We start from the raw sequence: 23,737 nt of genomic DNA on the forward strand, positions 1-23,737 counted from the left end.
TAGTGGATGGTAGGGCATGAAATACCGCCTGTCAGCACATGTCGGCTCAAAAAACAGTGAAAAACCCATGTCGACCTTATGACCAGTCGACCTTCCTCATGTCGACCTTTATGCAAATTCGACCTTAAGTCATGTCGACCTTGGCCCATGTCGACCTTAAGTCAGGTCGACCTTCCTGCCAGTCGACCTAGTGGGGTAGACCTAATGACTGTAGACCTAAGTTCATTCTAATAGATGACCGCATCCCCTCCGATTCCCAGGGGCTAGTGACTGGCTCGTTGGAAAGCCCCAGTCCTCCGTTACAAAATGAGCTTTGGCAGAAATTAGGAGAACTGAAAAGGGAACTGCATAAACAGTAAGGAGTGATGCTGAAGGCAGAGTCAGTGATTACCCAAGGCCAAAGCAGCAGTTGAATGGCATGTGATGGAAGAGAGATGCAGTGTAAATCTAGTTATAGCGATGGTAGTGTCTAGATCCCATGCAGTTCTGGTAATTTTCCCATAATGCCCTGGGTCCACGTATACCTGGAGGGGGAATATAAATCTGTGGCGAGCGAAGCGAGCCACCGTGCCCGAAGCGTGCGAGCGTAGCGAGCCCGCGAGGGTACAATGGTGCAAAAATAAAACAAAATAAACGACACCGACATGAATTACACATAAATTAAAAAACGTTGTGAGGGCATCTAACAACTTCCGCCCTCACTGAACGTCACATCCTGTAACCTATACTGCATGGGATCTAGTCTCTACCTTATTATAGGCGATGCGCAGGACTGCAGTGACTTCGCTGGGGGCCATATACACATGGAGCGATCCAGTTTATTTCCAAGCAACCTAGCCTGATCGATTAGAAATGGGTCTGTAATCTCCAGTGTATATATGCCCCACAAGTGTTTGTTTTGTGGTTTTTGCTAATTTTATGTATTGTCAGGCGTCTCAGAACCCTTCTGGCACTATCTATATAGGGCGAGATGTACTAAGCCTTGGGGGGGGAGTTCACGACGTGACATATGGACTCTTAAACACACAGTTATACAGTGCGCTCTCCCATCTTTAAAAATGAATCATATATGGGAGAAATATAAATACTTCTACCGCTGACAGAATCAGACTTGACAGAGAATGTGTAACATAAGTGACTACAGTGTACAGGATCCACGCTACGCTCTCAGGTCACTCACTCACCGTCTGCATCAGTGATGTCACAGCTTAGCCACGTCAAGTCCCGCCTCTTGTACTGTGATTGGCTTCTGCCTTCTCCCTGCTTCCTACACTGCAGCTGTGAGCAAAGGGAGGCTGCAGGAAGCGGAGACGTCACAGCCCGGCCTCTGTCTGTGTCTCCGGCGGGGGCACATCCATTCTCTGTACAACGTCACCAGGGGGAACCCGCAGGCAGCAGGTAAGGGGGCTGGAAGCTCCCGCTGTGTACCGCTATCAGGAGGCTTCTGTAGTACTCATTCCCTGTGAAAGGCGAATCGGAGTAACTGGTGCAGGCTGAGCACGCAGTCACCTAATTTTTCCTAATGCATTTAGTTTGGAACATTAGTTTTCATTTGTTTTATTTTTGAATATCCCTATGTCTGACATGTTTTAAATGAATATGTCAGAGGTATAAGGGGCAGTATTGTAGCTAAGGTTCTAATAAAATATAAAAAAAGGAGTGATGCTTACTTGGGGTAAATGTACTAAGCCTTGGAGAGTTAAAGTACCAGCCAATCTAGGGGCTGCATTTATCAAATACTGGGGCAGATCGTTATGGGGGCACGTTATGTGCACTGATACCGTTTCTCCCCAATGTATGATAGAGCCAGCGTGCTGTAAAGGACGCGCCCCTGTCCATATCGGCGCTGCTATCTAAATGATAGCAGGCCATCCCGTGCATGCCCAGTTGAGCTGGCTGGGGGACAGGAGACAGCGCATCAGTGTAAACTGTTGCGCTATCTCCAGGAGGGGACACCGCCGGAGGGGGGGGGGAGTTAGCGCTCCCCCGCTTCGGCAGACAAGATGTTAATACATCTTGTTGATGTCCCTTCCTGCTTTGCCTCGCTAATGAGGCGAAGCAGGAAGTATTATAGCGGTGCGATAAGCGCCGCTATAATACATCTGCCCCACTATTTGCGGCTAAATCCCAGAAAGCACCCGTTTTCGCAAACATTAAGTATCTCCGGAATCTCCGATCCCTGCTACAATCCCCTACTGCAGCACCGCCGGCCGCATCCCCCATAGCTTTCTATAGGGGATGCGAAGCTGCCCGATTTATCAACATCGGGCAGCCCGGCTTCGCACCCCTTGGCTATCGCCATTCTGATATGGCGATAGCCCATTGTAGCCTATGGCTCCACATCGAGCGGCAGCGGCCTCACGCGCAGGGGGGGGGGGGGGTTAGCGCATAACCGTGCATGCGCAGACTTCAGGCTCCGGGCATCGCAGGGATGGGTTCTTTTCGGAGCCCTGTCCCTGCCCCCTGGCCGGTAATACATTGGGGTGAAATGATCGCATTTTACAATGCGATCCTGGGTGGTAATATTCCGCCCAGATCGCATTGTAAATGGGGCCCTAGGTCTTAATTCACATTTTTGAAGCTCAATTTATAACATGACAGGTATACCACTTTTAGATTGCTGAGCTGGGTTGGAGCCTGGGTCCCACTGAACACAGGTCAACTATTATACACAGGGTGGGTTGAATTGCTGAGTTGATCGACCTGGGTTATTCAGTTTGGAGCTTTCACACTGTACCTTGTCTTTGCAATATCTGGGGGTATAGGTGCGTTGTGAAAGGGGTATCAGTAACTAACTGGCTGGACCAAAATTCTCATTCACTCTCTTGTCATCTCCCGCCTTGACTACTGCAACATCCTTCTCTCTGGGCTACCTCTCACCCGCCTCGCACCTCTCCAATCCATTAACGCTGCTGCTAGGCTCATCTTCCTCTCCCGCCGCTCTACCTCCGCCTCCCCCCTCTGTCTATCTCTTCACTGGCTCCCCATTCCTTTCCGAGTTCTCTTTAAACTCCTCACCACCACCTACAAGGCTCTCTCCTCCTCCACAGCTCCTTACCTCTCTTCACTGATCTCTATCCACACTCCCTCCCGTCCTCTTCGCTCCATCACTGACCGCCGACTGACCTCTCACCTAATCACCTCCTCCCACTCCCGTGTCCAAGACTTCTCTCGCGCTGCCCCCCTGCACTGGAACAACCTCCCGCCACCCATCAGGCTTTCTGATTCCCTTACCTCCTTCAAGCGCTCCCTCAAAACCCACTTTTTTCGACTAGCCTATCCCTCCTCCTAACCTCTTTTGATCCTCCTATCCTGCCTCCGTTCCCCTCCGTTCCTACTTATCCTATTGTTTTTCGTTCATCCACCCACCTATTTTTAGTATGTTAACTCTTATGAGTAGGGCCCTCCTTCCTCACGTACTCACCCTACCTCATTACCTCACCTGTCCTCCTGTCCTGTTCTTCCCTTCCTCTACTTCATCTTCAGTCTCTTCGACAATTTTGACACCTACTTCTGAACTGATGCTGATTTTAGTTCTACCAGCTATACCCCTATTTATACTGTATTTTTCAACACACCCTGTACGTTACCCCGTAATTTGTTTGTTGGCTATGTACGGCGCTGCGGACACTTTGCGGCGCCTTATAAATAAACGTACTCCTACTACTCTCTCCACTTTATCTCTCTGCAAGGCTTAGTACAGCACATAGACCAGGCATTCCCAACCTCGGTCCTCAAGGCACACCAACAGTGCAGGTTTTAGTGATATCCAGGCTTCAGCACAGATGGTTTAATCAGAATCCCTCAGATACTAATTAAGTCACCTGTGCTCAAGCCTGGATATCTACAAAACCTGCACTGTTGGTGTGCCTTGAGGACCATAGTTGGGAATGCCTGACATAGACCCTCAAGTTAGGGTTACAGTAAAAGCCATAATGGGACCTGCTCCCTGCAGCAAACTTTGCCATTCCAGTGGCTGTAGTACTTGTTTCCATACTTCCCTCAGTGGTGATGCTTTCCCCTGCGGGTTGTTAATGACCCCCTCCATCGTTTGTGCATGAACAGATGAGGGAGCAGATCATTAATGAGGGCCATGTCTTAGACTGCAGCATGGTCCCCACTCCACCCCTGCCAATGCTTATTGTCCGTAGCATTGTGAAGTGTGCATGCAGCGAGGATCGTATAGTGTGTACTCGCCATTTGACTGGCAGCTGATGATACTAAATCTATGACCTGTGCTTTTAAACAATGTGCATAAGTGCCTCCGACTTTGTTCTGGCTGACCAGAATTTAATTTACTGTGGCGGGAGAATAAAATGCATAGCCAGATTGTTGTACTTATGTTGACAGTCAAAAGGTTAACAATACAACATTTTAGGATTAAAGTGAAAATTGGGTTTTGATGTTATAGTGTCTATTGAATCCTTGTTGACAAAACATACTGAAAAACTGGAATTGGTTCTTGCTCAGACGTACAATGCAGTACCTTTTTATTAGGGATGCCAATCCTGGGGCATTTTTTCAATCCCGGAATTCGGGATTGAAAAATGCCCCATCCCGTAATCCTGGGATTGGCTTTCCTAATAAAGAAAAATGCTCCGGCTGCCCCGCATATTTACCTGCAGGTGGGAGCCTCCAGGAGGTGTGCTGGTGGGCAGCTGTAAGGCTGGCAGAGCTTCTGGGAGCCGGGCCGGGCAGAGTTGTGGACAGGGCCGGTGCTAGGGTGTCCAGCGCCCTCCTGCAAACCATACATTTTGCGCCCTTTCACATTGCCATTGCAACAAGCTGCAGCCCGATTGTGGGAGCATATGCAACATGCAATCCTATGGAGGATCTCCTGTGCATGTACATCTCAGTGCTGTGTCCGCAAAATGTTGCAGGCACTAAAGGTGCCCATACACGCTGCGAGAATCATATACGTTATGTGCTACATTGCATCGCACCGCACGGCATGCATGCAATGTGTGTGCGATGCGATCTGAAAGCAGTTTAAAAAGTATGTGCATCACATACTTTTTTGTACTGTGCGATGCCTGCAGGAGCGCACAACACATCGCAGTGGCACTGGCACAGCACACTGAGAAGAGGGAAGGAAGGGCAGCACTGCTGCCTGTTCGTCATTTGTTTGACAGCTGACAGACGCAGGTAGCAATGGGTAGGGGGCAGATCCGTACATGACATGTCATCCAGGCATTCGCAGACAGCGCTTCATGCCTCAGCGCAAGTGTCTGTGAGTAAGAGAGGGCAGGTCGCAGAAGGAGGACAGTGTGTGCGCGGTGCAGGGAGCAGTTCTTTATACTGCCGCCTGCTGTCAGACAGGCGCTGCGGGCGGCGTGCAAGAGGCAGCGACAGTGAGGGCTGAGGCAGCTTTAGCAGAGCAGGGAGGGAGACAGCGCCTTTTCTGCATGGCGCCTCCCTGCTTTGCAGGAGCTGCTGAGTGGGTAGCGCCGGCCCTGGTTGTGGAGGCACGTCTGGCAGGCGGCAGCTGGAGCAGGGTCAGGGCGCGATGAATCAAGGCTGTGCACGGATGGTTGAAGCGACTGTGAGTCCTTCACAGCGTGACCTCCGACCATCACACAGAGAGAGCAGGCTGGGCACAGGGAACAGCCGGGTAGCGTCTGAGCAAGTGCTCAGACACTGCCCGGCATTAGACTGCACATGCTCTGCCAGGCATTACACTGCCCGGCAGAACAATTGTGTAATGCATGTTTTGCAGGTCTCCTCACAGAATCAAGTGAAATAATTAGCCCAACCAAATGTCAGTGAGTAACGAGTGCACTTGTCGGGAGACCTGAAAAGCTTGAACTGTGTGGTGTCCTGAGGACCGAGTTTGAGAACCACTGGTGTAAGCAATCAAAGGATTACATGGGTCGTTTAACGACTGCAAATCATATACACATCATTGCCGCAACTTCATCAACTTCAATCATCTTTCTGCATGCTGAAGGGATCAGCTAGGTAGATGAACTGGCGGGTGCGCCAATTGCATCATTATGGAAATTTTTCATCAGATTGGTCATTCCAAATGGTCAAAAACGGCCATATCGTTTAAAATAATCTTAACGTGTGTGAGCAGCTTTATTAGGTTCTTAATAATTCTGTATGGAAGCAGAAAGATGTTATTTATAGCTTAATACCTTTCTAATGGAGTTATTGATATCTCCGTGTTTAGTTACTCACACACACTGTATATATGAAAACTTTTTCTTATAAATATAGGATATACATTTTATTTTCATACTTCTTGAAGAAAAGATAAATGATAATGTTGATGGTATCCTGGTAGCACAAATTCCATACATCCTATATAATATATTGTTGGCATGTCATCTTATTGTAGGATGCATTTAGAAGCTGTTTTGACGTCATCCGCCCGTCACGCTAAGCCTGTAGGACTCGCTTTACAGTATGGTACGGCAGGATTTCGCACTAAAGCAGAACATCTGGACCATGTTATGTATCGCATGGGCTTGTTGGCAGTCCTGAGGTCAAAGATTACCAAGTCTGTAATTGGTGTTATGGTCACGGCCTCCCACAACCCTGAGGTTAGTGCGGTTAATCTATTGTATTTATGCCAGAAATTACCAAATTCAACAGATCCTGACGTTCAAATGTTCTGATCTAGGAAGACAATGGAGTGAAGTTAGTGGACCCCATGGGAGAAATGCTGGCTCAGGAATGGGAGGTGTATGCTACAAACTTGGCTAATGCAGAGCAGCAGGAACTACAGACAGTGCTGATGAACATAATAAAACAGGAATCTATTAATATGAAAGGAGAATCTTGTATAGCCATTGGCAGAGATACTCGGTAAGCACAGTGTGATCTTGTAAGTTGATGCTAGCTTTCCTTGTGTATATCATGCTATTGCTTCTCAAATATATATATATATATATATATATATATATATATATATATATATATATATATATATATATATATATATATATATATATATATATATATATATATTTGGTTGAAAACAAAAGCAGAGCATACAGAAATGCGATAAAAACCCTGATAACGGGGTTTTTACCACGTTTCTGCTTTAGAGAATCTCCCCTTGTATCTGTTACCTTCATAAAGTTTTACATACACACTACCCAATGTTTAGACGGACTCGTGAACATTTATTGTTTCAAAAACTTGTAGGTGTAAATATACTAAGATGGGAGTTCTTTTGAAGATGGGATCAGAATCTACTTCTTATTTATTTAGCACCATCTAGTAGATAATAGATAGAACTGATTAGTTACTATGGGCAACATCCCATCTTTAACAGAACTCCTATCTTAGTAAATGTACCCCATGATGTGCATACAGCTCATCTGACTATATTGCTAGCGACTGCATGCACAGGGGGGGACCTGGTGAAGTTGCTGATCGATATCGTTCAGTGTGTAACCATGATTTTGTTTTCAAAAAGTGATCACAATCGCCACTGCAGATTGCAAACATGTTGGTCAATCTGCAATCGGTTGGACTTACAATTGCTAATGTATGATGGCAATTGATCTTTTGTGCAATCATTTTGGCAATCCTACAATTTTTCCATTGTGGAAGAAATTTCAAAATCTTCAAATCATGGTTTGCAAATTTCTGATGTATGGTCAGGTTAAGTAGGCCTTGTGTGTGTGTGTGTGTGTGTGTGTGTGTGTGTGCGTGTGGTATAGCTGAATTGTGTCTAAAGCTGGATACACACTACAGATTTAGTATCCCTTATTCCATGGGTCCTCAAACTGCGGCCCTCCAGATGTTGTGAAACTACAAATCCCAGCATGCCTTGCCACAGTTTTAACACTCCCTTATAGAAATACTGTGGCAAGGCATGCTGGGATTTGTAGTTTCACAACATCTGGAGGGCCGCAGTTTGAGGACCCGTGCCTTATCCGAAATGCTCGGGACCACGAGCATTTCTGATAAGGGTTTTTTCCAGTTTTGGGAATATTTTTTTTTTTTTTTTTTTTTTAAATACTTACCTGGTCCCCTGGTGGTGCTCCGATGATACCCAGGCGTCCAAGGTGTCCCCAGGCATCCACGGTGGCCTTCATGATTCTCCTCTTCTGCAGTCCCAGGGGTGCATTGTGCGAGTTTGCAGTCGGGCGGATGACGTCACCGGCACACTCGCGCAATGAACCCCTGGGACCAGAGATGCAGCTGAAGAGGACCCTGAAGCCCGTCGTGGATGCCGGGGGATGTGTTAAGTATCACAAAAGGGGCAGGGGAAAAAATAAATAAAAATAAACTAAAACCAAAATATTCCAGAAAAAACAAGTTTTTTGGATATTCTGATACAGAATACTCAACATGTATAAGATACTTTCCAATCTGACTGGTTGGAATGAAAATCTGGTAATATCTGGGACCAAATTACAATCAACCATTTGCTCCCAAATGCTGGAAAATGGACAAAATGTCAGTTGCATAAATTGATTAAATCTAAAGGCTTAAACCAATTTGTCTGAATGACAATTTCAAACTGCCATATGCTCCCAGAAATTACTAGATTTTCATACCAGCTACTCATCTTGGAAAAAAAAATCTTAGAGTGTATTCAGTTTAAGATTGCGTTCATAGAGGGGCTGTTAGGTGCGAGAGCAGCAAAACAGTATGAGGACATGTCTGTAATTGAGAAATTATGATGGGCGTGGATGTGTTTTGGTTGCCTCTGAGAGGGAGGGCCTGATCTCAAGATGTTGTGGAAGTGGCAGAATTGAAAGAGGAACAGGGAGACAGAGTCAAGAGTGACATGCAGATGGTGAACATCAGGAGGAGGGAACTTTAGTGAGAGAAAGATGATGTCCGAGTCAGTAGGTCATTTGTGAGGAGATGACCAACAAGTAGATTTGTGTGATGTCAATGCACATGTGTTTTTGTGGGCCAAAGAGTTTCTGAGGAAAGTAGTATGTAGGGACATAAGAAGTAGACCAAGGACAGAACCTTGGGGGACTCCAACAGGGGAGGAAAGAGGAAGAAGGTATAGGCGTGGAGACAGAAAAGGAGAAGTTGGGTAAGTCAAGATGGTGCCAATTTGCAGAGGCTGATAGTGGACAGTTTGATGTCAAAAGTCCAACTTTGTCAGTTCTACAAAGGCAGCACGATCCATGATGCCTCACACTTCTCTAATTAGCAAGACTCTTGTGCTGTAACATCAGAAATGTGGGTACTTATGTATTATCTGGGCTCCCATGTTAAATGCACCCCATTTTTTCATACCCCTACTATCCAACTACGCATGGAGTTGATTTTGATGACGCGGTCTCATAAGAAAAACGGGAGCCCAGATATTACATAAGTACCGAAATGTGTTTTACTTGGGATACTGACCAAAGTGGACACTTGGTGTAATAGTTCATAGTTCACAAATAGTATTGTCATTTCTAAGTCGAAACTCTTTCGCTGTCTTTTTAATTTAACTATTATAAATTCATTATTCACTCTTCTTTTGTATTAAATATGTAATTATATCCACAGGCCAAGCAGTGAAATCCTTTCCTGTGCAGTAATAGATGGAGTGACTGCTCTTGAGTCCAAATACCATGGTATGTAACTATGTAGACTACATTAGCTGGCAATGCATTATATGTCCTGTGTGTTTGTGTGTTTGTGCAGGGCGGGTGGGGCGCATAGAGGCAGGTCATGGGGGAAGACATAGAGACATTATATAATGGAGTGTGTTGGGGCATGGTAGGGCCTGAGGGGGCATGGATACGCTCTTTACACCTTGCCCCTCAACTGCTTGGAGCCCAAGAGGCAGATTTTGCAGGTTGATGGGTTTGTTGCCTCACTCCTGAGTTGCTCCTGCTGCTGTTCTCTTCACCTGGCAGAGAGGGGGCTTGATAAGCAGTGTAGATTGGTACCACCAGCTGCCAGAAGGCAGACCTGCAGTGATGCCGGTGCCATTTTACATTTCTAATTTGGAACCGACTGAGCCAATCGGAGCTTGAAGACCATTAGGAGTTGCAGCCTCTCCTGATTGGCTGTTGTTCATCTTTGAAATGCTGCCAGCACTGTCTCTGTAGGTCTGCCTACAGTGATTACAGCTAGTAGCCTGAATCTACACCGCTGCCACCCCAGCCCCCCTGTCTGTCTGACTCTAGGCCCAACAGTACCCCAGATGGTAGTCCTGGATGAGGTTGTTAAATAATGTTTAAATAAGCTGTCATTTTAGAATATTAAGTCTTCCATGTCTCTGTTTTAAGACTATGGTCTAGTGACTACACCCCAGCTGCACTATATTATCTGTTGTCGCAACACAAACGGAGGATATGGGGATCCAACTGTTGAAGGATATTACCAAAAACTGTCAATAGCATTCAATGAATTAGTCAAAGAGGTAACTATCTTTTTAAATTCTAAAATAAAGACTGTACATTGAAACCATCTAAGCAATAAATGACAGCATTAATTGGAGTGTGTTGAGGCTTAAGAGAGGCCATTCCAACCATGTAGTTATGTGAGAACCTTGTTTTCAGGACGAACAACATCTGTTTTTTTTCCACAGGTTCTGTGAGTCACTTTTTTGAAGTCTCCATTTCACCTGGTATTAATCAGCCACAGAACCTGTGCCATACATAGGTCTCCCTTTTATTGAAGGGATGATCTGGCCACCCTAGTGGAGAGTTTTTTTTTTTTTTTAAACTAAAACGGAAGTTCAGATCATACTTGGAATTCAAATTCTGTTGTGAAATTTACCTACCTCCAACTGATATATACTGACTGTCTATCTTTTTCCCTTAGACTGACAGTTGTGGAGCTGAACGCAGCTGTTTGAATGTGGATGGCGCTAATGGCATTGGGGCTTTGAAGTTAAAGGAATTTGAGCAGTACATTCAGCCTGTGCTCTCCCTCAAGCTTTTCAATGATGGCTCCAAAGGGAAACTGAACAGTATGTGTGGAGCAGACTATGTGAAAGTCCAGCAAAAGCCTGCTGAGGGTAAGAATATGTTCTCATACACCCAGCAATTATTCTGTTCTTTACTGCGGAAGCTGGCTGCTCTGTCTGTCCTGTGCTGCTTATTACAGTCTGACCCAAAACCGACTGCACATCCTTCCCAATCTGGCTAGTTTTCCTGCATCTATTGTTCAAAAGGTTGTTCATACTTCCATCCACCTAAAGCGTGTCTGGTTTCTAAAAGGCAATCTTGCACACCTGGATTCCTACTCCTTTGATATACCGCCTCCATTTCTGGTTTTATTGTGTGTGTGTGTGTGTGTGTGTGTGTGTGTTGAATTCATGTGACTTAAGCACATTTTTTTGTAATGTTACTTTTCTGGATGAATGTATTACTTGAGAGGGATACAATGTGAGAGAGCGAGTACAAGCCAGTCCACGTCTACCTTGCATGTTACATACTAGGTGTGAAAAATGTCAGGAACTGATTGGTTGGTACTTTATCTCTCACAATTGTATCCCTCTGTATGCTTTGATAAATGCTTGTAGTCTATCGTAAATTATATCTTCCGTCTACTGCATGTAGTGTTGCAGCCAGTTACTCCATGGGGGTATTCAATCCCTGCTGCCATTTCCGTCAGGGAATATAGCGGCGGGCGCGTATTCAATGCTGTCATTCCCAACAGCATTGAAGAGGCATCTCGGCAGAATTGACAGTTCTTTAAATGCAGTCGAGCCTGTTTTGCTGTCCGTGTCTGGTTTCATAGACATGAGCCCTTTTTGCAGATCGGCAGGCAGAACATTGAATCCCACCTGCCGATAAACTGGCATGTGGACTGAAGACGGGCCAGGGTCCCAAATGTCGGACGTACCCCCCCCCATGTGTTGATCCTGTCAGGTTGAAGTGATTTGTCACCAACATGAGAATCTACATACAGACAGTATGGCTATATTTTACTTGTCTCTAGGTTTAGACATGAAACCTGGAGAGCGCTGCTGTTCCTTTGATGGCGACGCTGACCGTATTGTTTACTACTACAATGATAATACAAATTGCTTTCACCTTCTTGATGGAGATAAAATTGCTACATTAATCAGCACTTTTATTAAAGAACTCTTATTAAAGGTAAGGTGTGAACTGAGCATGTGTGTACATTCTTTGTTAGGGGACCCAGATTTTCCTTTTTGGGTGTGAAAAATTGTTACTGTGGATGCATTATGGGTATATATGGGATAATCTGAAAATATCTGGGTCACCTGAGAACCATATATCTGAATGGGGGAACTGTTTCCATGGGGGTATTTATCAAAGTTTGGGGGGAGAACTAAAATTGTAAAAGAAAGTACTAACCACTTAGCTTCTAATTAACATTTTACATGCTATGTTTGAAAAATGACAAGAGCTGACTGATTGATACTTCTCCTACAATTGTTATGGGGCCTACATACATAGCTATTTCTAGCCATTTTCTAAGTAATCTGACATTGCTGTGTGTGTGTGTGTGTGTGTGTGTGTAGGCGCCAGCAGCGGTAAAATAAAGAATGAGCAGAGACCATAAATCTAGTCATCGCCAGTGTTCTCTCACCGGAAAACACTGGCGCTGACAGCTCGCTCAGCATACAGCGCTACTCATAGCTGTGTGTATGTGCTGAGCAGCACTCTGTGCTGAGCGATCTAGCATCGCTATGTGTGTAGGCCCTATTACTCTTTAAAAGTATTGCTAAATAGCCCCCCCCCCCCCCCACACTCGAAATCTTAAAATCTTTGAGAAAATATATGCCAGAAAAAAAATCACTAAAAATTATATTTAACTGTTTAGTTTTAACTTGCACAGGTGGATTTATCTGTAAAAATGGCAGTTGTGCAGACAGCCTATGCCAATGGAAGCTCTACTCGTTACTTGGAAGAGGTTATGAAGGTAACTAGAATTTTCTGTTATTTAAATAGTCTCTGATTATTGATTTTTTTACTAGGAATTGGGATTGCTGAGAGGTACAAATTAATGTTTTCACTCTTCTGTTCAGGATTCATCCTTTTTGTACAGCTAAGTAACTACTGGATAATAAAGGTTAAGTTATATTGCAAAACCATGAGTTGGCAAGTGTTTTTTTTTCTCTTTTTAGAGGGATTATTCTGTTATGTGAAGTCCAGTATGTAAAATAAACTTCTATCTATCAAGATATTTATTAGTACTATGGTAACCGGTGACAAGACTACATAAAAAAATAATTAAAACGATTGTATATAAAAATTAGAGCAAATGCTGAGTTTATCCCACAACAAAAGTAGTGTCTCCAAGTTACGATGATCCATTTTGATTTAGAAACAAAGAAGTACAGTATATACCTTCAAGTAAATTCATTCCTTTGAGGTAAAAGTTTTCCGGCAAACAAGATCCATGTGCAGATTTGTGGTGTGGTCTCTGCCCTCAGTCAACCCAATGCGTTTCACCTCATGGGGCTTCATCGGGGATATATGGTCTCTTTATTTAATCTATTTGTTCTATACATGAATTAATGTAGAGGTCCACCCTCCCCAATAGCAGCACATGTAGCGGCAATCTGTTTATATTGTTTAGTGTCATTACCTGCTATTGTTTGTTTTTTGTTTTTTATAATAGCAGATATTGAGTAATATACATAATAATTTGAATGATGACATCACAATATGTATATCTTTTTTTTTATAATAGGTTCCTGTGTTCTGTGCAAAAACAGGTGTAAAACATTTGCACCATAAAGCACAAGAGTTTGACATTGGTGTTTATTTCGAGGCAAATGGTCATGGAACAGTAAGTTCAAAATATAGCAGACTTAATATACCAGGATTTCCTTTTTTTTATCATTTTATGAAGAATGATCACTAAGTAACATAGAAATTAGTGACATCGTTCCTTCTTCTTTTCAATGGAGCAAAATTTCTCTAAAATCATGGCAACCAATTCATTATCGTACAATATATATTGGATTAGTGCATCTTAAACAATAGAAGCAACTGTCATATATGCTTTAAGAACATGTTTATTCCTGTGAGCAATGTTTATAAATGAGCATCACAATACAATGTGAGCAATGCAGGCATGCAACCAAATTTGTGTGGCACTGGCTTTTATTCCAAATACTATTATCATAATTTGGAAGAGTGATGCCATTTACCTTTTACAGCCACCATATAGTATATAATTGTAAAGGCACGAGTGGGTTTGTCCACTGCTCCAGATCCTGACTATTGAGCCCTTAGGCCGACATTCAGTTAGGGCTGATAAAAACATCTGGTGTGAAAAACTGATATTTTTTGCTAATTTTCCAAAAGGTTTGTTTGTTTATTTATTTATTTTTTTCTTCTTTGGGCTATCCAATTTGGACGCTTGTAAAAAAAAAAAAAACAACAACCCAAACTCTATATCCCTTCTGAACGAACAAACCCACTCGTGCCTTTACAATTATATACTATATTGTGGCTGTAAAAGCTGCAGAGGTTAGGTGCAAACGCACAAGACTTGTGGATTGTAATCAAATGGCGTATATCTGTTAGACCCCCTTATATTTGGTTGGCAAATCTGTACAGGAAGATTATCTTATAGGGGTGTGCTACCACTGACAAATGTATTGTGTTCATAGAAAACAAGGAAAGAAAAAGATTTGTCCTGGTGTGGTGCACCAACAAGAAATTGTATACATAAAACGTAACTTTTATTTTATTAGAAGCAAGCAAAAAATTGTAAAACAAAAACCCAAATAAATGAACAACAGATAGTGTGTGTTAAAACTAGGCACGTGCGAGCGCGCTATGTGTGCTTCACTGGTTTATATACAATATCAGAAATTGGACAAGCTCGGTTCTAGCTGCTGCTCAATCTGGGAGTTTATGAGATACCTTGGAACAGACACTTTTATTATAATATTGGCTAAATAAGCACTCGAAACATTGTGTTCTACAGTTCAAAAGGATGATTGGCAACAAATATAAAGATTGTATGGAGTGTATCAATTGTCCAGATTGATTACACTGCACTAAGCTCTGTTATATTGCCATATATAACAAGGTATCTCATAAACTCCCAGATTGAGCAGCAGCTAGAACCCAGCTTGTCCAATTTCTGATATTGTATATAAACCAGTGAAGCACACACGTGCCTAGTTTTAACACACACTATCTGTTGTTTGTTTATTTGTGTTGTTTTTTTTACAATTTTTAGCTTGCTTCTAATAAAAAAAATAAAAGTTAAGTTTTATGTATACAATTTCTTGTTGGTGCACCACACCAGGACAAATCTTTTTCTTTACTTGTTTTCTATGTGGCTGTAAAAGGTAAATGGCATCACTATACCACACCAGCTCATTGGGGATCATAGAATGGCCCATATCGAGATCATTATCCCCCAATCAATGATCAGGGGGTAATTGAATTCTGGCCGTAGCCTCAGTAAAGTCCGATACAGATACTAAAGGGTTAATCATGGAAAACCTGGTTTTTAAATTCCCATCCTACATAAATTATAAGCTCTGCTTTTTAATAGATGCCCATTACTTCTCCAAGACCCTTGTAGCAATCAATTTTGCACACGACTCTGACCCCTGTTACAATTCAGATAAGTGGAATACATATCTTATGGACAATGTATATGCTCCTATTGCCCGAGCGCAGTAATCTTTAATATGGGTAGTCTAGCCGAAATATTTAGACATGTGGGAGTAAATTTACTAAAGTGTGAGTTATCAGAAGTAAGAGATTGCCCCTAGCAACAAACCATATTCTGCTTATCATGTATCTAGCACCTTCTAGTGGATAACTGCTGTATTCTTGTTGCCAAGGGCAACATCTCTCACTTCTAAAACCTAAAGGCATACACACTGGGCTATTTTGAGTTGAAAGCAGGTCAGTTTTGCCATTTGAGCCGCCAGTTTGAAGGACCCGGTGATAAACGCTGTTGCGTGCTCCCACATCATCACCAGGCCGCCACCGCTCATCTGCTGGTATTACCAGCACATGAGTGACAGGGTGGATGGCTTCCCATAGTGTCCTGCTATGGAACTCTTTAGTAAATGCACCCCTAGAATTTCCAGACTACATGCCTCTTAGCCTGTGCAGGTAATGATATTCCTTAATTACAGAATCCATGCATAGAGGAAGGTACGACTCAGTATAAATGGTTAACCAGGTTACAGTTCTTGTACTACCCAAACTCTCTTGTATATTTATGAACATACTAAGCTATACAGTGGATCCAAATAAATACTATTAGCAATATCCTCTATAGCCTGGGTAGAAAGGATAACTAGGGTCTCATTTACTTGGCAAAAATGAATAAAAGCTGGAGGCAGAAAACAGCCTGCTATCTGTCATTGTGACTGCTAAGTACTTCTCATTGTGCATGAAATAAAAGATGAATCAGTGTTGCCTGGGTCATAAGGGCTAAATGGTCACTTGCATTTATGTTGCGTGTTTCTGTATATGAAACATGACTGATACTAGAAGTCCTTATTACTTAAGTTTAGACTTTGTCAGTTATAGTATTGCAGCAGGAGAAATGGATATTGCATTTTTATTTTGTCTCAATCTCACAGGTACTGTTTAGTAAAACAGCTGAAGAACAAATAAAACGGCTGACTAAAGAGGGAGCCAATGAGGAAACCAGAAAGTCAGCTCAGATGCTAGAACATCTCATTAATCTAATTAACCAGGTAAGATTGATTGCACTGAGAATGAAAACCACATGAATCCGCAGCTACAGTGAGACAGCCAGCATTAAACAAGATTACCAATGCCCACAAAACTCCGCTTTGCTTTCACTTTAAAAAGTGCCTTCCAGCTGTGCATTTGTTTCCATACTGTACGGTTTGTTTATAGGGTGATGTTATATTGTCTTTCCAGACTGTTGGAGATGCCATTTCTGATCTGTTAGTCATTGAAGCAATCCTCTCCCTCAAGGATATGACTGTGAAGAAGTGGGATGCCATTTACACTGACCTTCCAAATCGCCAGATGAAAGTAACGGTTAGTACATAAGTCACACCGACAAGGCTGATCGAATAAGACCAACATTAGAACAAAAGGGATTGAAATGATCATCAGGCTTGTGTTTGTGACCAGTGAGCCGCATCTGTTATACATACTTGGCCCTTATTTACTGAGTAGTGCAAATGGTGTAATGCAGTACAGTATATATTGATTATTGTTCCTACACAATACAATGTAAGGGAGGATTAATCCTTTTTATTCAAAAATGGTCTACATTGAATGGTAAACCATGTTAATGTTCTTATTTTAAAGTGACTCACTATTGGATCTGCTACTAGCCTTAAGCAGCCCATACACGCTGCTTTATGGGCGTGCTTTCTGTGCTGTACTAGCACGGATCAAATCGCATTGCATTGCATGTGCACACGTTGTGCATGCAATGCGATGCGATTTGATGAGAACTAGGTACAAAACGTATGTGCAAGCACATACTTTTTGTACTGTGCGATGAGGTGCGCGGGAGCGCGCACCTCAAAGCACACATCGGGTCAGCTCTCAAAGCAGCGTGTATGGGCTGCTTTAGGGCTTGTTGAGCCTGACTAGGCGTTGGTCCTGAAAGGGTTAATGGCCCATACACACTGGGAGATTTTTGAGTTGAAAGCAGCTCAGTTTTACTGCTCAGAAGCTGTCCAGTATGTATGGCTGGCTGGACAATGATCGGTAAACGCTGATGCATGCTCCTGCCAAATCGCTGGATGGTGGAACTTATAGAAAACTGTCCGCCCGGGGAAAGGGGGGGGGGGGTGGGTCGAAGGGGTTGTAATTAAATACTATTTCTTCACAATTGTCTGTCTTCTCATTAATCCTGAGGTTTTATGCTCCCCCCCCCTTTTACAAGTTCTGAATTGTCAGTGTCACACACATGGCTGCATCCCGCTTCGGTTAAACCCTAAGGGCTAGGTGTATGAATCTTCAAAAAGGGATAAAATTAGAGTGATAAACAGCCAACCAATCAGCTCCTAACTACCATGTTACAGGCTGGGTTTTAAGAATAACAGGTAGGAGCTGGTTGTTTTTCACGCTCTACTTTATCACTTTTTTAAGCTTGATACATCTGGCCCTAAAGGAGGTGCAGTGCAACCGTACACAAACCAGTGTGTCAGCAGCTCATGTGTGGGTATAGACAGCTGGTGTAGCAGTGTTATTTCCGAGCAAGACTGAGGAGTTCTGTGCTATCTCCAGTCCCTCCATTTGTCCTTTTGCCTGATTAATAATAATAAAGTACTGCGCTCCGTGTATGTGAGTAGATCATTAAATTTAGGCAAGATTATAAGAATAAATATGAGCACTTGCAGATTAGGTGATGCTGACTCTGAGTGTGGGTGTAATCGTGAATGAAGGAAGTAAAATTTGGGGATGAAACGTTCTAGCAAAACAAGAGGATATGTAAAAAATGAACCAAAAATAGATATATACAAATACTTGTAAAAATGTATTTGTGTTTATAAATTAAAATAGAAATGTCTATGTATAAAACAAAACAAATATGAATAAATGTAAAACAGAATAAAAATTATATTGGCACCTGTAAAAAGAGTGAATAGTTACAGCTTCCTTTGGGAATGTGAAAGTCCTTATGTATATGAAAGCCACACTAGCCTGTCCCTACCTCTAACGAAGATGAGTAAGGAGGCTCCTGTATCTTCCCAGAGGTGTGAGAGCCACGTAGTTCAGTCGGGTATGCAGTCCCGCAGGTATGTTGTGTTTTTTCCAGGCAGCCATTTATTTCCGGAAGTCTCAGTTGTGAGCGTCAGCTGTTCTCCTGATAATGGACGTGGCTAGATGAAAAGGGACAGCGGACAGGCGGCTTTGAAGGTGCTCCATGGGGATCAGCACATTTTGTGCATTAAACACAATTTTTCAGAATAATGAAGTTTGCAAATTCTTTATTTTTATAGGAAAACCTTGTTTAGGTAACCGGATGTGGTCATCTATCCTGGAAATGGTCACCTACCATTTGAAGGGAAATTTGTGCCATAACATAGCCTTAATTATGGCTTAGTAAAAAAGTCCATATAAGACTAAATAAAACAGGTGCCCAAAAAATTTAGTTTGTTGATTTTAAATAAATGAACATGGGTAAAAATAAAAAAATTCAAATACGAAATAAAAGACTAAAGTACAAAAAATAAATAAATAAAAACATAGTAAAAAAGAAACGATACTTGTGTAGTTTCACGGCGCCGCCGCGCGCACAGTCTGTCTCAGAAACTTGGCAGCTTGCCAGACCCTCTGTTTAACTGTGTGCGTGCCGCTCTAGCTGTTCCCAGCGTGGCTGCTTTCCATATGTAAGCTACGTTATCAGCGTAGCGCCGGGCGGCGGCAGCAGCAGCAGTGCGCTGCCCAGGCGCTGACAGGTCACTGTGGAACTTGTAGTTCCACAGTGAAATAGGCAGTCCTGCGCACCGCTGACAATGGGGGCATGTAAAGTCGGCACACCGCTGACGTGCCGGGGCTTCTAAAGTACACACCCCGGCACACCGCTATCAAAGGGGGTGTCCCCCATGTAGACGCTAAAGCGTCTGAATCCATACTCCCTGCAAGCCTCTAAGAAGGGGGGTATCTGGATTTAGACGCTAAAGCGTCTAGATTTACTAGGGTGTAGAGGTACATAGGGGTGCACTGTGCAAAACACTCTAAAACCTGTTCACAATGACACTAGTCGACGTAACAGCTGTCGACCTTGTTAATTCCACTATCCATGCCAACCCGAAGCGCGACGAACGCAGCGAGCACGCAAGGGGCGGCGGTACGCGTCCTACAACCTTTTCATACCCCCACTATCCACGTCGGCGTGGAGTTGATTTGATAAAGTGTGGCCAGCGCAGCGAGCCACCGAGACCGAATCGTGGCGAGCGGACGCGCATAACTTCACAGGTATATGAGGATGCTGAACGCGTGTGCTTGCCATGCTTCGGGCTGCCGTGGATAGTGGGGATTTGAAAAGGTGCTACAGAACCCCTATCCCTGTAGGCAGAGTTGCTGTACCAGGCCGTCATAGCCACTCAGACGCAGGAGCGTCTCATTGACGCTCCTGTGTGTCAAAAAGGTGGAGAGCCTCTTCCCCCCCCCCCCCCGGCGCCAGCATGATCCCCTCTCCGCCAAAGAGAGGGGATCATGCTGGCGCCGACGGTGTGAGAGTGGCGCTGAGTAGGCTTGCCAGGGACGCCGACAACAGTACGGTAGTTATTTGTGTAGTTTAACGGCGGCAGCCTACGCTGATAAAATAATAGCCAGGGACGCTTAAGCGTCCGTGAGCGATTGAATGAGGTGGCTTTGCTGCTATTCTCTCGAGCCAGATGGGTTCTGGGGTGGCTTACTGCAGGGTAGCAGAATATCTGGGTAATATATTGCACTAGTAAGCCCCTCCTGTTAGAATTCTACTTAACTGATTAATTTGGAGTGTAACATCCCGGACATCAGTGGATTATCAAAGCACAAGGAGCTACTGAAATTGCCATTGAGAATACAGATTTGTGCTGCCATTTGGAATCCATCTGATATAAAATTATATGGATAAGGTGTATTGAGAATATCGCTCAACGTGGAAATCATCATGGTTAGGAAATGGATATAATAGTCAAATTATTGTATCATTTAGCACAGGCCATCTCATTGATGACTAAAACCAAACTTCTAAGACAGCATTGTGGGCTGCTGCTGCTAAGCTGTCAGGCAGGTTGCCTGTCTTTTGGGTGGAAATATGTACCGTATTTTCCGGCGTATAAGACGACTTTTTACCCCAGAAAAAAATGCCTCCAAGTGGGGGGTCGTCTTATACGCCGGGTGCACGGCGTGACATACTGGTATTATTATTTTCCTGGTGCGTCATACAATTATTACAGGGTAGCTCTCCCACCCCCCTCTTATGCATACGGTACCTTAAAATAATAGTATCCAGGTATGCCAGCGCTGCTCCTTCCGTTCTGCCTAACCGCCGGTCACGTTGAGCATTGAAGTCGGCGGCAGGCTCGGGTGTTTTCGGCGCGGCTCGGGAGGACTTGTGTGCCTGAGCGCTCCCGAGTCCCCCCGAGCCGCGCCGAAAATACCCGAGCCTGCCGCCGACTTCAATGCTCAACGTGATCGGCGGTTAGGCAGAACGGAGGGAGCAGCGCTGGCATACCTGGATACTCTTATTTCAAGGTACCGTGTGCATAAGAAGGGGGGTGGGGGGGCTGAGGAGAGCTACCCTACAATATATTTTATGCCTGGGGGGGGGGGGGGGAGGACAGCGGCATGAGGGGGTCTTAAAACTTTATGTGGTGGGTTTTGCTGGGGCAGGACAAACCTGCCCTGATAGGTTTGTCCTGCCCCAGCAAAAACCACCACTCAAGGGGTTAATATATGGTACGGTACTATAATACTGGTCCCTGCTCCCTGTCTGCCCTCCCTGTCTCCCTGACTCCATGTCAATAGCAGCAGTCTGTGGAAGGTGTGCGGAAGAGGGGGTAGTCTTTTACAGCGAGTATATAACAAACTCTGTATTTTGAGTGGAAATGTTGGGGGGTCGTCTTATACGCCGGCATATACGGTACATACATTTATGTGAATGAGGCTGGGGTAGTTTTAAATTAAGAATTTGTTTAAAAAAAAATACAAATGTCTATCCTGTTTGCTTTGTGTCTGACTTTTCTGTCTTACATATGCAGCTTCCTGAAATTCTCTTTTGCATAGGTTGCAGACAGAAAAGTAATTGAAACAACCGATGCAGAGAGGCGCACGGTAAAGCCGCCGGGGCTGCAGGAGAAAATTGATGATCTTGTCAAGACCTACAGTATGTCCAGAGCATTTGTTCGTCCTTCAGGCACAGAGGATGTAGTTCGTGTCTATGCTGAGGCGGACACCCAGGTGATATGTTGTACCATAAACCTCTGTCACAGGTCATCTGTACACATCATAGGTCTAGATCTGGGGTAGCCAACCCTAGTCCTCGAGAGCTACCAACGGTGCATGTTTTGCAGGTCTCCTCACAGAATCACAAGTGAGCTAATTAGCTCCACCTGTGGATCTTTTAAAATGTGTCAGTGATTAATGAGTGCAGCTGTGCAGCAGCTAGGTTGTCTGGAAAATGTAAACTGTTGGTAGTTCTCGAGGGCTAGGGTTGGCTACCACTGGTCTAGATCAATATCACAGATTGAAATAAAATGTCAAGTAAATGTTTTCCTTTATTAATAACAGGACAACTGACATATATATACGGGTTGAGTATCCCTTATCCAAATATCAGTTATTTAAATTATTCTGGAAACAATAGTCTCGAAAATGTACTTTAATTTTTTATTTTTTTGCTAAAACCTACTGGGGACATCTGTATCTGGCACCACTGGGGAAATGACATGTAACTGACACTAAATATGTGAAAGGACATTGCTTGGCATTCAAATTCATTTTCTGAGATAGTACACAAACTTTGTTTCATGCACAAATAAAATATTTGTGTGTATTTCATGTGTGTGTTGTGCTTATACAACATATACCTCATTCAAATATAAAAATATTCCAAAATATGGAATAATCTGCTATCCAAAATTCTTCAGGTCCCAAGCATTTTGGATAAGGAATACTCAACCTCTACTGTATTTAAAAGTGAATGACCGTTTCCGTTTTAAATATTTAACTATATTGCATTAGTCTTTGGGGTTTTGCCAGGCTCACATCGCATCAGTTCTACATGTACTAAAGAACATTTTGTGACTTCAAATAAATTCACGTTTGCAATGGGAATGTAATGCATTGGCCCCACCCACTCAGTATTTTATTAATGTGATTCACTTCCTGGGGCCAGCACGTAATAGTTTCTCAAGCCTGCTCATTTTATAGATTAAGAACAGACATACAGTACATTTCTTATTTTAAACTCCTTTTTTTTTTTTATACCAAAAACCTAGTTTAGGGGAAAGGTCCTGTCTGTGATTCATCTGTTTATGGGCAGGATTAGAGGCATGCTAACACTAGCCCTGCCTCCTTTCACCCTGCTGGTCAGGTGGATATCTTTCTTTTTCTATTTCGCTATAAAAGTACAATTTTACATAAACTGGCTCATCATTTAAGAGAATGACCCACTCCAATAATTCATTTTAATATTATGTCATTTTTGTGGATATTAGTGCCTCGCTGTATATAGCCTTTCTCTTTATGTTTAATTCACACGGCCAGTATACATGTATTTACATTTTTCCACTTTGACAGGAAAACGCAGATGCCTTGGCACATGAGGTATGCTTGGCTGTCTTTCACCTTGCTGGAGGAGTTGGCGATCAACCAAAGCCACTAAGATGAAACGTGCCAATGGTTACTCTGAATGCTTGTATGAAAGCTCTTTTTACCTGGACATTTCTGGAACTGGGGTTTAAAAGGTTTAAAATTATGGTGGCAGACTGTCTGATACAGTATATGTAGTAATATTTTTTTCTTACAGTGCCCTCTAAAGCTTATACAGTTATAAAGTCAATTTAACCTGTAATACACTACTTTGTAATTTACTTGGACTCTTGTGTTTTTCATTTTTTGTACATTGTTCATTCTTATAATTGCAGATTAGCCTACTAAAGGGATGTCCACATATTGATTGCAACTGACCAGTAGATTTTGGGACATTCTGAGAGCGAGAGAACTACATACGACCGTATCAATGCAGCCAGCAAGGGGGTTAAAACAGCGCGGATCGATGAAAACAAGCGATCCTCGCTGTTTAACCTCAGCGCCGACCACTCACCCTATTCTACGTTCCGGGCGAGTCCTCTCTGTCTGAGGACAGCGAGTATTCCCCCAAATGGCGAGCCTAGTGGCTAATTCAGGGAGCCCGCTGCATTTAGCCACGA

At 43.4% G+C, this 23,737-nt stretch overlaps 2 protein-coding genes across 2 annotated transcripts in view; one reads left to right on the top strand and one right to left on the bottom strand.

Moving 5' to 3' along the window:
* Nucleotides 1-1,450, bottom strand: part of RWDD2A (RWD domain containing 2A) — a 21,059-nt gene extending 19,609 nt beyond the window's left edge. The window contains exon 1 of the mRNA XM_083177140.1: nt 1,185-1,450. The gene's annotated coding sequence lies outside the window, so the exon portion shown is untranslated. The remainder of the gene's footprint in view (nt 1-1,184) is intronic.
* On the top strand, nt 1,269-23,398 carry PGM3 (phosphoglucomutase 3). Its single transcript, XM_083177137.1, has 13 exons — nt 1,269-1,398; nt 6,341-6,545; nt 6,626-6,810; nt 9,475-9,542; nt 10,203-10,336; nt 10,741-10,936; nt 11,863-12,020; nt 12,730-12,813; nt 13,588-13,686; nt 16,463-16,579; nt 16,770-16,892; nt 21,591-21,764; nt 23,106-23,398. Exons 2-13 carry the CDS (start codon nt 6,342-6,344, stop codon nt 23,193-23,195), a joined length of 1,632 nt encoding a protein of 543 aa, XP_083033263.1. The 5' UTR covers nt 1,269-1,398; nt 6,341; the 3' UTR covers nt 23,196-23,398.
* Nucleotides 23,399-23,737: the final 339 nt, after the last annotated feature.

The sequence above is a fragment of the Crinia signifera genome, chromosome 3, assembly GCF_055691185.1.
Source record: "Crinia signifera chromosome 3, ASM5569118v1, whole genome shotgun sequence".
Taxonomy (NCBI): domain Eukaryota; kingdom Metazoa; phylum Chordata; class Amphibia; order Anura; family Myobatrachidae; genus Crinia; species Crinia signifera.

Coding starts and splice junctions, on each gene's coding strand:
- PGM3 (XM_083177137.1), top strand. CDS start 6,342: ATGCATTTAGAAGCTGTTTTGACGTCATCCGCCCGTCACGCTAAGCCT. Junction 16,580..16,769: donor TCATTAATCTAATTAACCAG/GTAAGATTGATT, acceptor TTGTCTTTCCAG/ACTGTTGGAGATGCCATTTC. Junction 21,765..23,105: donor ATGCTGAGGCGGACACCCAG/GTGATATGTTGT, acceptor CCACTTTGACAG/GAAAACGCAGATGCCTTGGC.